Source organism: Ciconia boyciana, chromosome 8 (genome assembly GCF_034638445.1).
Source record: "Ciconia boyciana chromosome 8, ASM3463844v1, whole genome shotgun sequence".
Classification (NCBI taxonomy): Eukaryota; Metazoa; Chordata; class Aves; order Ciconiiformes; family Ciconiidae; genus Ciconia; species Ciconia boyciana.
The window spans coordinates 48,295,639-48,311,704 of NC_132941.1; the positions used below are offsets into that span (position 1 = coordinate 48,295,639).

The 16,066-nt window shown below is 36.3% G+C and overlaps 1 protein-coding gene across 12 annotated transcripts in view; it reads right to left on the reverse strand.

Annotated features, from left to right (window-relative positions):
* The window catches only part of PLCE1 (phospholipase C epsilon 1), a 166,329-nt gene that overhangs the window by 37,315 nt on the left and 112,948 nt on the right, over positions 1–16,066 (reverse strand). For 9 of the 12 annotated variants that reach the window (XM_072871532.1, XM_072871535.1, XM_072871534.1 and 6 more), the window contains 6 exons: positions 8,775–8,920; positions 6,698–6,956; positions 5,786–5,994; positions 3,222–3,263; positions 897–1,563; positions 212–394 (listed from right to left, as the gene is read on the reverse strand). In XM_072871532.1, the coding sequence (XP_072727633.1) occupies positions 212–394; positions 897–1,563; positions 3,222–3,263; positions 5,786–5,994; positions 6,698–6,956; positions 8,775–8,920 (1,506 nt within the window). The remainder of the gene's footprint in view (positions 1–211; positions 395–896; positions 1,564–3,221; positions 3,264–5,785; positions 5,995–6,697; positions 6,957–8,774; positions 8,921–16,066) is intronic. The other 3 variants (XM_072871530.1, XM_072871540.1, XM_072871541.1) reach the window with 1 other exon arrangement.

Genomic DNA, 16,066 nt, shown 5'->3' on the forward strand with positions numbered 1-16,066 from the left:
CCCAATGCCCACGTCCTGAGAATGCTTCAAGCATGAGAAAAGAAACCCGAACTAATGGAAAACAATAAGCCCCAAACCTGAAACTGCAATAAACAGTTTTAAAATTATCTTCTAACACTTCTTTTGTCTGGTTCAGAATACACAGTAACTGTAGGAAGGAAACAAATCAGCCAGATTAGCAACAAAATACATGAATAACAAAATATTCTACCCTCATGAGTACTTTCTTCTTTTTCTTAGCTGTGCTTATTCCCAGAGTGTTGTTTCTCTGTACACTAGGTTTCTCGGTGCTTTTGGTGAGAGTTCCCGTGCTTGTGTTTCTTGCACTCCATCGTCTGCCTCCAAACAGCTCAACAGCCTGAGCCAAGGTTGGGCCTTCAAACCTTCCATCCTCCTACAAAAATTCTCAGCGTTAACAAAACAAGGAGAATAAGAACAGACACATTTTTTTAAGCGATAATATAGACGCCTCTAAGGAACCAATGAAAGACAAAACATCAAGAGGAGGCAATTTTTAATTACTGCATGAATACCAAAGGGCTATTTTGTTTGCTATTTTGGGGGGGTTTTTGGCCCTAACTCTCATCACTCAGTATTTCAGCACCCTTTTCAAGTACAGTCATTGCTTTTTCTTTAATAAAATACTTATTCCAAAACTCCAAACACATGAAGAGCTTCATAATAAAAAAAGATTTAACTTCAGTGTATTGAAAACATGCAAGGTTTGACAGAACATTATGTGGAGAATCAGATCTTACTGACTTAAGCTGTGTTACAAAGTTGGACATTTGGTGCTCATCTTTAACCTTAGCTTACTTATAATAGAAACTAATTGCATTACATTAAGTTGTTGATATCTTTGAACTTATCTTACACAAAATCTTAGCATCTTTTACCTGGTAAAGGCTGACATACTGTTTCCGTAGCCACTGTAGTCTTTGATCAGGGAATCTCCTCATTTTTCTTACAGCTTTAGTCAATTCCAGCAATCCATCATACAGCATTTTGGCAGTATATATCGGAGCAACAAAGTGCAGCAACTTATTATCAGTAGTCTGAAGTCCATAAAGTAGTGTTATACCATTTTCTTCAAGGGACATATTACAAAGTTTATTCTGAACACACACAGTGTGCATATCAATGCCAGAGTGTCCCATATATACAGCCTTGGCTGAAAACAAGTCCAAGAAACCTTCCACCAGTCCAGTATTACCAAGAAACTGGTATTTACCAAGCTCAGCAGTATTACCCAGCACACTCAGTTTTGCCTTAGCATTTGTAGGGCAAACCGTTGTGGGTTTCGTCCAAGTCAAAGTACTATTGTCAGGCTGAAGTTGAAGAAAGCAACGTGCCGAGAGATGCGTCTCCTGGTCATAATGAATGACGGTTGCTCCTTGTTGCATGAACTGATGGACATCAGCCCTGATAGATAACACGTACCAGGGAATGAGTTCTATCCCATGGCAGAAAGCCTTTTGTTGTTCTTCTGCTGAATTTGTGTCCCACTCCTTCAACTGCTCAAATATATCACTTTCAGAATCTGAAAGATCTCCAATTATAAATCTGTAAGTGGACAAAGACGAGAGACTTATATTTAGTGATACATGTGCTGATTTATGCTATGATTGATGAATATTTTTTCTGCTGTAGTTTAAATAAAAAGAATACTATTGTCACTATATAATTTGGACTTACAGGAACAGCCATAGTTTTTACAGTATTACAATTTATGTTATTGCAATTTTGAATTAATTAATAGATGCTGCTACAATTAATTATAACTCCTGTAACAATATAATTATATTTTCTTAGAACTTTCCAAACATTACATTAACAATAAAAAACATCTGTATGGATCATAAAGTCAAGCGATTCCAGTTTCTAAATCCACAGCATAAGACTGCTTCAGTTGAAATATCAGGTAGCATATGTGGAAACTGTTAGCAGGATCTAGTAGATTGAAGACATGACTTCTAATCTCTGTTCTATTATTGATTTCATGTGCAGAACTTTCACATTATATCATTTGCTGATTAACACTTGTAAAATAGTGGTTAAAATACATGCCTTCCTCGTAAGAATGCAGCAAGAATTTTATCGGATACTTTCCATTAGAAAATTTAATTTTACCTAAGCAAAATATTAACATGAAACTTGTATGCAGCAACCAAAATTTTTGAAATATTTTACCATAATTAGAAACAGCAGATACAGAGCAACAATACTGAACTAATAAATGCGGTAGTTTAAAGAAATTTTTTTCCCTACAGAAGCTTCTAACATGTATGAATGAACAAATGTTCAATATTTTGATACTGCTTTAATGAACATAAAAAAGAGCAAACTGTTCTCTGTACAGCAGAATGAAGCACATTTTCCTAAGGATATCCGGCCAATAAAATGCAAAACAGCTTCCTCTGAATATTCTTCAAGGCATCTTGTCCTAGTACCCTCAGCGCTTCCCCTTCATATCACCACGGTACTCTCAGCTCCTGCCCACGTCCTACCAGCTGAGCAACAGACGATTCATGTCGTGACTTGTTCCAAGTCACATATACTATCTCCCTCAGCTGAACAGCACGGATAACCATTAGCTCTTCCTCAAACTCTTCTCTCCCCAGGGTGCTAATTAATTTGAATTTTCCCCAAATTTAGCTAAATTCTCCACCAAATTTAGCTAAAAGAAGTGGCCAACAGGCTGAAGATTTATTGCTTGTGGTGAGGGGACTGACAAACAAAGGCAGAATAATTGTATCAGCCTTAACTGTAGCTCTATTTCCTTAAGAAATCTTCCTAAAAATAAAGGTCATGCATTATAACTGAGCTGGAATAAACTGTCTTACCAAACTCTTACCAGACACATGTACATTAAAATATTTACCTGTATTATACAGGATTAAGATTTTCAAATTAAACAAACAACTAAAGCAGATCTTTCTCCCCCATGTCCTCAAAACAATCAAGTAAGCCTCTACAAAAATGCTAGAAAATGTATTCTGAGACTAGATGTGCATGGCTGGAGGAGTCTAGTATAGTGGAGACAGAAATGGCAGAGCTTCATTTATGCCTTATTTCACATTTGATAACACTGGCATGCTGCAGATTAAAATGTACAAGAAGCAGGTAAGCCAAGCACACCTACATAATCACATACAGAAACAAAACCTCCAACATGAGCTACCAAAAGCGACACAGCTATCAATTATTGAGAACACACTTACAGAGCTCGGTTTGAATCAGAAGCTTTCTTTACATGGGCTGCACTGAGATGCAAGGAAATGAAAACAAAGGATAAAGGAAACATTAAAACAGATTGCAGTTTTAGAGGGGAAAATTGCATAGGGTACAAAAAGGAAAAACTTGAGGTTTTCCCCTATTATTTTAAAACATATTTACTGAAATTAGGAAAGCTTGAAAGTGAAGATGAGATCAGGCTAATAAAGCAATACATCAAAGTTTAGAGTAACTTAATAGGTCATTTGATTAACCATTCTATAAAAACTGTATTTCAAACTTGAAATTTTTTGTCTTTTCCTACCTACCTTTATTTATTTGAGAACTGTCAAGACAGAGTTCTAATAAAAATTAAAGTTTTATATTTATCTGGCATGTACAGAAATCCAGGGCGATTAAACAGCTTACTGATTACAGAGTGATAAAGTTTATTTGCTAACACAACTGGGAAAGTAATTATACCCACTACCCACTGATTTTATTAGATGCCTTTCATTTTCTTCCAATCAAACTAACCTATCAGCTTGGGTGGGTTCATGTTCCACAATACTAATCCAAATCAGCAAAAGGCAAACGAACTGAAAATCTTCCTTGCAATTTTAAAGTTATGAGAAACATTATGCATAGTATTTTTCTGCCTTTATGACCACAATACTACAATTATCACGTAATACATCATTATGATATAATTTGGATTTTATAATGCTGTATGCAAATATGACTTAGGTCTCACAAGAAAGAGACCTAAGTTTCTTTCTCAGAACTCTTTAGTTGTTCATAGCATTAAAAATACACCAAACATTGCAGCCTCCGTACAACAGGGACAACAGAATATGGCCCTTCTGCCTCTGCAGCAATTTGCTCCTGTGCCTCACCCAGCCCTCCGAATGCTCAGGAAAGATATGGCAGGTGAATAAGGAATTTCCAAAGTCTAGGAGGTACTTGAGCTAAATTAATACTTTCAGAAGTATTTTATTGTTAAAATCAGTACTTGCTGCACCAGAACTACAGATACTAATAACTGAGTAGTTAGTAGCCTGAATCAGGAAACGTAACTTTAATTACCTATCTGCAGTTTAGTTCATTTAAACTTTCATTTCAGTGTCATATTAGGTTTTGTTTTGCATTTAATTCCTATTTTAATTAGAGTGGAACTTACTAGATTATATTTAAATATAAAGCATAAATAACTAATTTACCAAGACCTGACTTCATAAACACAGAACAAAGAGAACTTCATTTTCTCCATATTGTTCTTTTATATTTAAATTCTGCTTTGTTCATCCAAGTGAAATGTTGATTGTGACTGTGAGTTGCAAGCTGATTTTAAAGCACATTAATTAACAATAATAATTCCTGGAAGAAAGTATTTGAACTGAGGTAAGTCAAGAGACAACATAAATGGACAGAGAAGTGGGACTGCCTTTTTTGGCTTAATCTACTGCTCCACTTTCCAGAAGCAACTAAAGCCAGATGTGAATAATTATATTAGAAACCATTCTTTCAGGAAATAATGATTATTTATTTGAAATGAAATTTAGAAATGCATGTTAATGACATAAATGCATTTAAAACAGGAAGATGGTAGTTCCTTCTCAGGCAGTCACTTATTAGATTTTATGTGTAAGTAGCTGAAATATGTTGGATACTTCTGAACATATGGATATTTCTGATACGCATTATCAATAAAATACCTCAAGCAGTGACCTAAGCATGCTCTTTTATGCAAGCCCTCATGTAATTTTACAGCACTTCACCACTGAACAGCACAGTTCTGTTACTTAGAGGTTACTCTAACACAGTTACTTAGTTTAAAGCTGACCCACCTATGTCTATATGGGCTGCAACTTCACTGCAAAGCAATATTCTAGAAGATCAAGTGATGTCTTAAACTTTGCATTTACCATGTTTCTTGCTGGTGAATAGTACAGAATGTAGCAGGTCTTCAAAGTGAAAATCTGAGATTACTGAACACTGGGCTTTTATGGGGCACAATTATGTAAACTTCTATGTAAAGTAGCAGGACTACAGCAACCTGAACATTCAAAATGTGTACTGACTTACAAATGTTTTCTGGACATAATTTAAAAGCCTCAAATGAACATGTCCTTAAAAGAAAAGGTCTTTTGAAGGATAATAAATAACCTTTATTTTGAAGGGGGAAGAACACTGCCCGAGCGTGCAGAATGCAATGTTCTGAACTCTGATAACAGATATGTCCTGGTGCTATTCCTGTCACCACAGATCAAAATTGTAATCGTAACTGTGGATTTTTAAAGCTCTGTGTGTAAGACGAAAAGGATTTACCCTTATCGTGAGAGGAAGTAATTGCATCATGAGGGAAAATATAACTATACAGAGAGTTTCCAAGCATTTGACTATCAGATACTTAGCATAACTCCAGGGGGAAAAGTTCTGAATCAGAAGAGGATAAATACAAGGGAAGATGTTAAAGTCACCCTTATTTCTAAAAGTAAGCCTTCGTAAAAGGAAATTAAAGATTAAAAACATGAAATATACAGGTGACGATAGAAAATAAAATGAGACCTACTGGTACCGGTTTTTGTCCTTCAAAGAGTTTTTTCTTGAATCGCTCCCTTCACTAAAATTATCTTCACCCTCTTCAGATTCCAAACTGCGATTGCAGCTCCGAATAGTTTGAAAGATATTGTTTGCTGTTGATTCTTTTTCTGGATTATTTAAACCATCTTGGCCTACTCGTTGCAAGAAATTATCTTGTCCACTGTAATCTGAAACAAACTAGAGATATCTGAAAGATTAGTATAGTAATAAATAGAATATTGTGTCATCTACTTCTCGTTGGAGAAATTTTTACAAGAATTAAGGATATTTAGCATGTATTTCCTATTAGCTTCTAATGGGATTTTGTACCTACTTCCAATCCTAAACAGACCAAATCACTGCATAAATCAAGTAATGTAAGTTACAATAACTCCTGCAAACTTTTTAAAAGTCTGAGTCTTAATCTTTTCATGTAACAGGGACATTTTTCTTTTAAAACCAAAATGATAAAACTCAAAGGAATTGCTTCTTTTCATAGAGGAAAAGCTTGACCCACTGAGCTTCTGAATTCCGTTTTTAAGGAACTGAAAACCTTCCAATTCCCAATGAGTTAAGTGGAAGGTCAGAGCATTTAACAGAAAATAATTACATCTTTAAGGATTTACATACTTACTTCACCCACAGTATAAACATGGTCCTTTGGTACTAACTTTAATTTCTCAGTACTCCGATACTGAACTAGATATAAACAACCAAATCTAAATTGCTACAGTAACTATGGGAATTAAATTGAGGTCCATGTAACTGAACAGTCTGGTTTAGAAAACTTTAATTAGATGATGCCTTCATATAAACAAATAAATAATATAAAATAAAATAGTATAAAATAAAGCACTGGATGGCTATGAACATAACCTCTTAGAATATCAATTCCATTTACCTCTAACGTTTCATCCTGGGAATTATATCGTGGACAGAGTCTGATGAGGCTTGATGCTCCATCCAAAACTTCACAAAGCTCTTTTAAAAATACACCACAGAAAGGCACGACTTTACAGCCTGGAATATTGAGTGCCCGGTTGACCACTTTCCTGTATTCAGATGACGACTCATGTTGTGCCATAGCATCTTTCAGACTTCGCATGGTTTCAATATCAGACTGGTCCATAAACTGCCACATCTTTAAAACTTTTCTTGACCTATTGCAAAAAGAGATCACAACATTTATTAAAAAAATTAAAAACAATTTACATTCAAGTTCAACACTCGCAGCATATATGTAACAGAGGAAATTATCATCATTACTCAGAAATGAATGAATGAAATAAAGGTCATTATTTTTATGAACATTCTGGTTGGTGGACTATTTTCCACCCTTTGAATTATTAAAGAACAAAACTAAAAAGGAGAAACAAGCACTCTGATCTACTGGAGTAACATTTGACATTTTGATAAAAGCCCAACTGCATAAGACATACTAGCAGGCTTTCTAACATTTCCATTGTGTCATTGCCTTAAATTTATAAGGGCCTGGGAAGAATAAGAAAAGATTAAGGAAATGGCATAAAGACAAACCAGATGGTTTATTACAGATTCCTTTAGCTGTATTATTAACAATCCATTAACTTAGCAATTTTTTAAAATTAAATTTATTTAAAATAATTAACATTGATTTTTTTTCCCATTTCACTCACAAAATAAATTATTTTCATGGAAATAAATAAATCAGGACCATGCTCCAGCTCTCAGGCACCAATGCAGTGCTGTAGATGAGAAGAATCTTTGATTTCAAACAGAAATAGCTCCTGATGCTCCCCGAGGACTGCAAGTACTGCTGGGAGGTCTCTCACCTTCTGAGCTGTATGTCTGTGCAATGGTATGGCCTTTCTACCCACCCCTGGCCCCAGACATACCAAAAGGTCCGTAGAAATGCTAACAGCAGAACGTCCTTAACCCCACTTTCTGTCCCTGTCCTGGAAACACTGCTGATCAGCACTAGCCTTCCTCTCCTCTCTTTCCCTTGTGCTGTGCAGATGCTTTAGAGACAGAATTAAGCCCTTAATTTGCTTTGCATTTTCCCTCATGACTTACATGACTTGGAGACTGTGGAAGCATTCTGCTCAAAAAGACTCCCCATGTCTATGAGTGTTTCAAATGTGTTTTATATACCAAAAATGTAAACAAATAGCTCATTGAGAATCCTTACTAAACCACAAAGAACGACAATAAAACACTTTAAAGCTTTGTTACACAAACACGATATACAAGGAGGGTCAGAGCTAAGAGATGGGAAATCTGATCTTAACTCTTCCCTGTTCAGTCCAATTTGCTGCCCTCCGAACTGCCCGTGCAAAGGCACTGCTTTCCTGCTCGCCCAGCCCTGTACGAACCTGCAATTCTGTAGGAAAGCTAGCGACAAACTGTCTTTAACCCCACACGCTGTCTTTCTCCTGGAGACGCTGCAGGTCCGGCTATGTAAGACTAGGACAGCATAAGATCCCAACATCAGTCAGTGTAAGTAAATTGGAGGGGTTAACAAAAGAGGTTTAGCTGTTTGGTTTTGTTGGGGTTGTTTGTTGTTTTGGATTGTTTTGGGGTTTTTTTACAATTTAAGACTGACCTTTTTAGAACCTTACCACGATTACATTTCACTTGTGTTCTGGAAACTTCAACCCCAAGTTACATTAGTTTTAGTTGATTACAGAAGAACCACAACTACTTTCCCATCTTCTTTTCACATTTTAAAAATTTCTGTTTAATAAAAAAAGTATGTTTTCTAATATAACATATTTAGCATGTACCAGGAAAACCAATGGTGTCTCCAGAGGATTTTGAAAAAAACAGCTTTTAGCATGCTTCATTTTCCCAAAAGGGATTACTAGAAAGTCACAGGGTGAGATAATGTGATTTAGCCACGGATTTCTGTTTAGTCCATTGTTCTCCAGAGACATCTGCTTAACAGAAGCTGCAGTGTAATCTATCACTGAAAAGCCATTTAAAAAAAGAGTTGCAAGTACCTTAGGCCTGCCAAAAATTCCATTACAGCATTGTAGTTGCCCATATTCCAGCAGCATTTTGCCACATGTACTAAATATGAGAAGACTTCTCGTTTCTCCTCCATAGAACCTGCAGTCAGGATCAGCCAGGTAACCCATGAGCTCACCTTGTAAAATAAAACAGACAGTACAGTCAGCCAAAGCAATGTCACTTGGAGCATTCATGCATACTTGATGGATAATGTGGGATTTTTTGGTTTCCTTCTGTCAGGAGGGTATCAGTCAAAATTCTACTCATACACTCACAGCCAAATCACATATGCATTGCAAACACACCTTACACGCAAACATATCCAGGTTACAACAGCTAAATCATTAACTACTCTAGAAATACTTATATTAAACAAAAAACTACTGTATCTTAATATAAGATATTCTGAATATGCATTCAGGCCACGGAAAAAAATGGACATCTTAAGCTAGCGCTGATTTCTAAAGCTGCCAGAGAGATCTGCAGTGTAAATTCTCATTAACATAGCTTACAAATCTCAGCCTCACACTGAATAACCCTTGTTCTTACAACATGGACAGTGAAAATTGATAAATTGGAATTTTTATTTTTGCTTAATTTCACAAAATTGGTAGTTGTGGTTAATATACAAATTTTCCAATTCCTATATGCACTGAACATTTAAAATAATTCACATTATCTATTTGCAAGATCACAAATGAAGTAAACAAAAAACATCCCACCTAAGTGTGACCATACTACCAGCTTCTCTGTGGTGATTAATTAATGCCAGAATCAGAAATTAATTTAGTACATGATTCTGTTTGTATTTAAAAAAAAATAAAAATTAAACCTTCACTTTATCAGTGTGCAGATTTTCTTTCTAGTTTATGTTCCCACAACATCCATAAAAAGTAGCTATATTTCACATGGAAACCTAGTTTAAACCAAATGTTCCTTTTTACAATATGATTCCCTGGGGGCTTGATTTTTGTCATTGTGTAAACACTTAAGAAGCAATAAACATGATTTGTTTACTGACACTGAGTTCCATTCTTTGATCCTGAAGGATTCAAGTGTTTACAGACAATATCAGTGTGAGGAGAGGCTTATAAAACTTAGAAAATGTTAGTTCACCCCTCAGGGGACATAGACTTCTATTTAAAAAATGAAGTATGAGAAATAAAATATAGAGGCATTAGTACTAACAGGAAAAAAACCCACTAAAAATACATAGGGCTTCCATTCATACAAGTCTATACACACAGAGTGTTCTGAGCCTCTCACTCCTGAGGGAGAACAGTCAAAGAATATGAAAAACCTAAGTTACTATTTAATCTTTCTGAAACCCAAACCAATCACGAACAACAAATGAGAAATGTGCAGATGAGAAGGCAAGCCATAGCTCCAATATATGCAATGTATGTGCGTGTACAAGAAAATCACATTTTTAAGACTGAATTCCTGAAGAGATGAGGTTATAAAATCATTCTGTCTTTCATGCGGTGAGGCCATGCTCAGGAGTGTGTACCACGGGGACAGGGATGCTCTAATGGCATGTGAGGATCAGGGGACAACGGACCCGTTAAGAAACGGCGTTCCACCTGCTCTAGCCCTCACTGAACAACTTAGGTATGGAAAGCAAGAGCTGGAAGAAACCCACTTTGAGCCTAGTGATAATGGAAAGAAAACAGGTTAACTACTGTTTCAGTAATTACTGTATGTTTTTATAACCAACATATAACAATAGAAAAGAGTAGGAGCCAGTGACTGGTACAGAGCTTTCAAGAAAGGTAGAACAAGTACCAGAGTCCAACGTCGTACATGTAAACATGCTCAAGAAGCTTTCCCAAACACAGCCTTAATGCACTGTCGCTGTAGAGGCCACGATACAAAAATAAATAAATAAAAACTATTCATATTGGCTGCCCTATACAAGACACATCTAATCGCTACACCAGCTCTGAATGGGAACTTGAATTTAGCTGAAATTTTATTTGAAGTGCTCAATTGGTTATTCCTAAAATGTAAAAACTGAATCAACAAAGAAGTGCATACCTGAAGAGCATGAAGGTATAGAAAAATACAAAAAAAAGAGAGCACTGCATGACACAGGGGTCAAACAAGGGCAAAACCAGAATAAAAGTTAATTAATTAAATGCATTAAAATATCAGAAATTGTGAAACAAACCAGTTAAATCTGTGATTCAAGGTTGGCATAGACTTGTTTGTGTATGCTGGAATAAAATTCCATATTGTTCTTGGTTATTATTCCAATTTTCCAGAAATGGCTCCGTTAGGGAATGCAAATGCTAAACATGCAATCTCACAAAAAAAAAAAAAATTATTTGTTTGGTATGAAATACCAAGTGTGGTAATGACAGTTTGATTAATATGTGTTTAAACATTTTAAAGAATAATATAGTTTTAAACAGATCTGGTTTAAGCTAAGGTAGTAAAGATGTAACGGTCAGGAGAAAACACTATCAAAATTGATAAAGAATATCTGAAAAGGCAATTGAATTCAGACTCCCCACTAAGAAGCAACCTCGAAACTAGGACAGTCACTTGCTGAAATTTATTTAATAGAGAGTTTAGGACTGCTATAAACAGTTATGATGAACTCTTACAAACACTCTGTAAAAGCAAACAAAAAATGATAAAGGTCAGTATGAACAAGCCTTTGCAGCCTCGAGATGGCATATGTATATGTAAGAACAAAATAAGGGTGCAAAAGGCAGTAGTCTCCCATGAAGTTTATGCTCACTCCTTTTGCAGGACAAGAATAGACTTACAGGAAGAGCAAAAAACATTTTAAAATCTTTCACTAAACAAGAAGGAAAAATAAATTGTCTGAATCTCTAAATTTTAAAACAGAACGGGCAAAGGCAGATATAATGGATTGGGCAGAATCAGGGGACAGAACTGAGCATCTAAAGATACAACCCACTCCTGAAAAATAATGGGCATGCCTGCTTTAGAAACTTTTGTATTTTCATATTTCCTGGCAATCAGGAAAAGTGTGAGGAGCAGGCTGGGATATTTCAGTCAGATGCAGATAATGGAAAATTTCATTCATATCGTTTTACATGTTGATGAACTTAGGAATGAAACAGAATTGTTCCTCTACATATGCTACAGACTGTTTCAACTTACTGTTCTTTTATGTCTCCTAGCAGTAGCCAGAAGTATAAATTGACCTTTCTGGTGGTTCTGAATAGCATCAGGTCTCCATAAAGTTTTTCTATGAATTATTCAGAGACTGTTGGTTGATTAATCTGAATGCACCATACAGCCCCCAGAAAGGGGGATTATGGGCTTCTCAAAAAGCATAACAGCCTGGTGCCCCAAAACTGATTTCTTGCAAGGTTTCATCAGTCTGAGACGAGAACAAGGATGATTAAAATGCAACAGTACTGTCAGAAAGGACAGAGCAAAGGAAAGGAGCTGTGAACAAAGGCCGTCTCCTTTCACTCAGTGAGATTATTGCCGAGTGCTGTGCCTCACATCTGCAAAACTTTTCTACTCCTAGCTTTTTTAGTGAAGACAGCTAGAAAGGGAGGAGAATTCAGTCAGGTAACAGAGCTGAGGGGGCATTTCCCCAAAATTAAATGTGGTCCTGGAGCCCAGCTAGGAAACAAACACAGAATTAAAAAGCAGAACTATCAGTTACCCATTTAAAATCCCATGGGGGATTTTTCTGCCAGAAGTTTTGAAGGTGGGAGATGTGGTTGAATCAATAGGCTTTAAAGGAGCAGAAAAATCGAAGCTGAACTTCTGCTGACTGAGGTCACTTCCCAGCTCTGAACTCCCTGAACATTTTATTCTGCCCAGGCACATTGAACTGATGGATCCAAGAATTTTATCGTGAAGAACAATATTCTAAAGCTCTTAAATAAAAGCATACTGAAATAGCTTGGGTATGGCATTAATTTGAGATGATTATTCATAATGGCCATAGCTAAAATGAACAACATACAAACAACACTGAAATGCAGGTAAGTTGAAAGGACTGCAATCTTCAGGAAACATCATGTATGACAGCTTAGAGGAAACTTAAGTATATTAATTAAAACATACACTCATTAAACAATACTCAGTAAACATACTCATGAATTTTGTCATTTATTGATAAATATATGAACAGTCCAGAGTACACCCTCAAAGGAATGCCTCCAAAGGAATCACTCGACTTTCTCAAATGACTGCCACTCTCAAACGTATAGCTGCCACTGCACCCCCAAAATACCTGACAATGCATATACTACATTTTTGCTGCCTAGGATGCATAAAGCTTCCTCTGCACAGATGGCGTTCAAGAAGTAACAAACTTTTCAAGATCTTTATTCAAATGAAAGTTCAGAATTGGATTCCTCAGATGTTGTCTCTGCACACCTGAGATAGATGCACCTCATGCAGAAGAAAAGCAGAGAACAACTCTGTATACGTACGTACTTCTTGGTGACTATGGAAATCACCTGGAAGTTGAATTGAAAACCCTGGGGTTTGCACTTTGGCAAGCAAGTAGCACAGACAGTATTCCGGAGTGGCACAGTTTCTCTGTCACTAAACGCAGGTGTGATCTCCACCCTCCGCAGGGCGAACAGAGCAAAGGGAGGCTCCCTCCTGGCCAGAAGTGGGCACTGACACGTCAGCCAGCTGGACACAGGACTGCACCTCCTCTTCCAGCAGTTCATGCCTGGATGGCTCGGGGAGCCACCTCCCCAGCTGCATCACACCTGAGGAGCACCTACCCCGAGGACCAAGTACCACCAGGTAGCCAGCTGCCTAGTTATCAGGCTGCCACTACAGCGGCGTGAGGGCTTCGCAGCTCTGGCACTGCCTGCACTAGCTACCTCCGGGACCCGAGACAGCACACCCCAGCCAAAAGAGTGCGCAGCAGTAGCCTTGCCAAGAAGATCAAAATACATCGCAAATATTCCTCAGAATGAGCAGTAACACTTTTTGGACCGAATTTTTGTGTTAGATATCACTTCAACATCAAATCACAATCTATGTATCGATATAATAATCATTATTTCCTTCCTTTACTTTTTTTCACGCTGAACTTACATAGTTTCTTTTTACATAACTCATTTTAAACTCCCTTCAGAACAGAAATCACCACAGCAAACCTATAATTAGATTTCCGCTGCTGATGAGTCTGAAGAGTATGAGAAAATGTATTCTGGCTTCATTACCATAATCCACATGATTGCAAGACACAAGAGAAGTCATAAATTGAAACACGATCCACTCAAGTTGATAATAACATCCGTCTTTTCATTCAGATGGATAAAAATGAGTGCCCTTCAGGATTACTGCATGCTAATACTAAGTAGTAAACAAACAAAATCAAATCAAATAGATACTTAGTTAAGATTTAAATATTTTCTGGTGACCTAATACAGAGAACCACTGACAACATTGTGCCAAATTAATTTCAGATATATTGTAAAGTCATTTGGAAATTTTCAGAGGTACAGGAGCCTCCTTCAAATCTGACTCTGAGCACACAGCATCTGCATCAGATGTCTGGGCAATGCACGTTGTAGCTGAGAAATGATCTCAAGCACAGTAGCATATAAAAATCTGTATAGTTTTAGCGTTTTTGAAATTATCTTTTTCTATCACCTCTTACTACTTTAACTGCACTAAAATCTGTTCTTTTCAATAAACTTTTAAAAAATATTTTTAGGCTTATCTTACTTTGATCAAAGTTTTCAAATAAATTCAAGTTAGATATTGCTAATGCATATTATAACTCGGTGTTAATCCTCAAACATACTGTGAATATTTTAAGTCAGTGACCGAGTCTCATTCAATGTTTCAACTTACTTAACTTGGAATTTTTCACAACTGTAGCAATGAGAGACCTTTATTTAGGATAGACAAACCTTCCTTTTTCAGGACATCACATTCCCAGAAGGCTCCAGAGATTTCTGTTCTAATTTTCAGAATTACCTTTTCATTTGTATTTTTTTAAAAAGGCAATTAAACAGACAGAAAAGTTCCTGTAACTCAACTGTCAGAATTCATAGTAGGAATACATTTTTTTAAACTTACAGCATGTTATTAACGAAAAATAAATAAACTGACCCTAAACTTTTAAACATGGGAAATCTATATCAATCATTCAAAAAATAATATGAGACTGTTTTTGACTGCCTAATCACTGAACTACCACTGATTTAAAGTCATATCTATATGCAGGCAAAAATCTCCCAGTTTGTCAGGGGCAGGATATAGCTTATTACTGATGCTCAGCTGCTTTTACTAATAGAAGATGAAGGATGTAAGAGAGACACCCATGACAGAACTTGATCCTCAAGGTACGGCACATGACCTTGAAGTCCTTACAAGTGTAAACTACAGGACTGTTTACCATTTATTCTATGGGAACCCTGCTCCATGCAGTACACAGGATGGAACAGCGCGTAATGCATGTTGAATTACGCACTGTATCCCTAAATTTGCCATGGATTTATTTTACTCCCTTTCTTCTTTTAGTCTTCTAATACTCAAGATTACAATAATTCGTATATATACATTAAAAAATTATTTACTATCCTTTATATAGCTGCTAGAGAATGTATTCTGCGAAATTTTTTTGAATGGGAATTAATTTATCATTTATCTTTTATCAGAATGTAAATGTAGAAGTGGTATTGAGGGAGGAAACTATTAAGAATCTCCATCTGTGAAGCCCAGTGTTTTGTCATTTGTACTGTTTTACACTCATTTCCCCGGCTCTTAAGTTTATAAGGCTTTTACAGCAGTTCCCAAGCTACATACTTCAGTGGGTGATGCTGCATGGAAGAAATGACGTCTTCTATTTTTATATTACATTTTTTAGGAACTTATAATACTTCAGAGGTGCAGCTTTCAGAGGTGAAATCAGCAAACCCAGCTATCTACCTGAAGTTTAACACTCACCATTGCCAGAAAGTAAAATAAAATCTTTTGGCTTACCACAAAGTAAGATTACAGTACATACCTCCTCTAACACCTAATATATAAAAATTAGCCATGGATATCTTTCTGTAATAAATTGTAGCTGATTTAACTACTGCCTACACTGGAGCAAGAAAGCAAGCAATTTTAATACTGATGAAATAAAGTATGTGTATGAGAAGTCTCTGAATACAAAACAAGAAGTTTATTTTTCAGGTATCCAAAGGATAAGCATGACAATCTGTAACCCATTTAACCAAGCCATTCTGGTTCTAATGATTTTGTTTGATAAAATTAAGAAATTTAAGTAAAATCTGAAGAACATGAATAATCCATGTAAAACAATAAC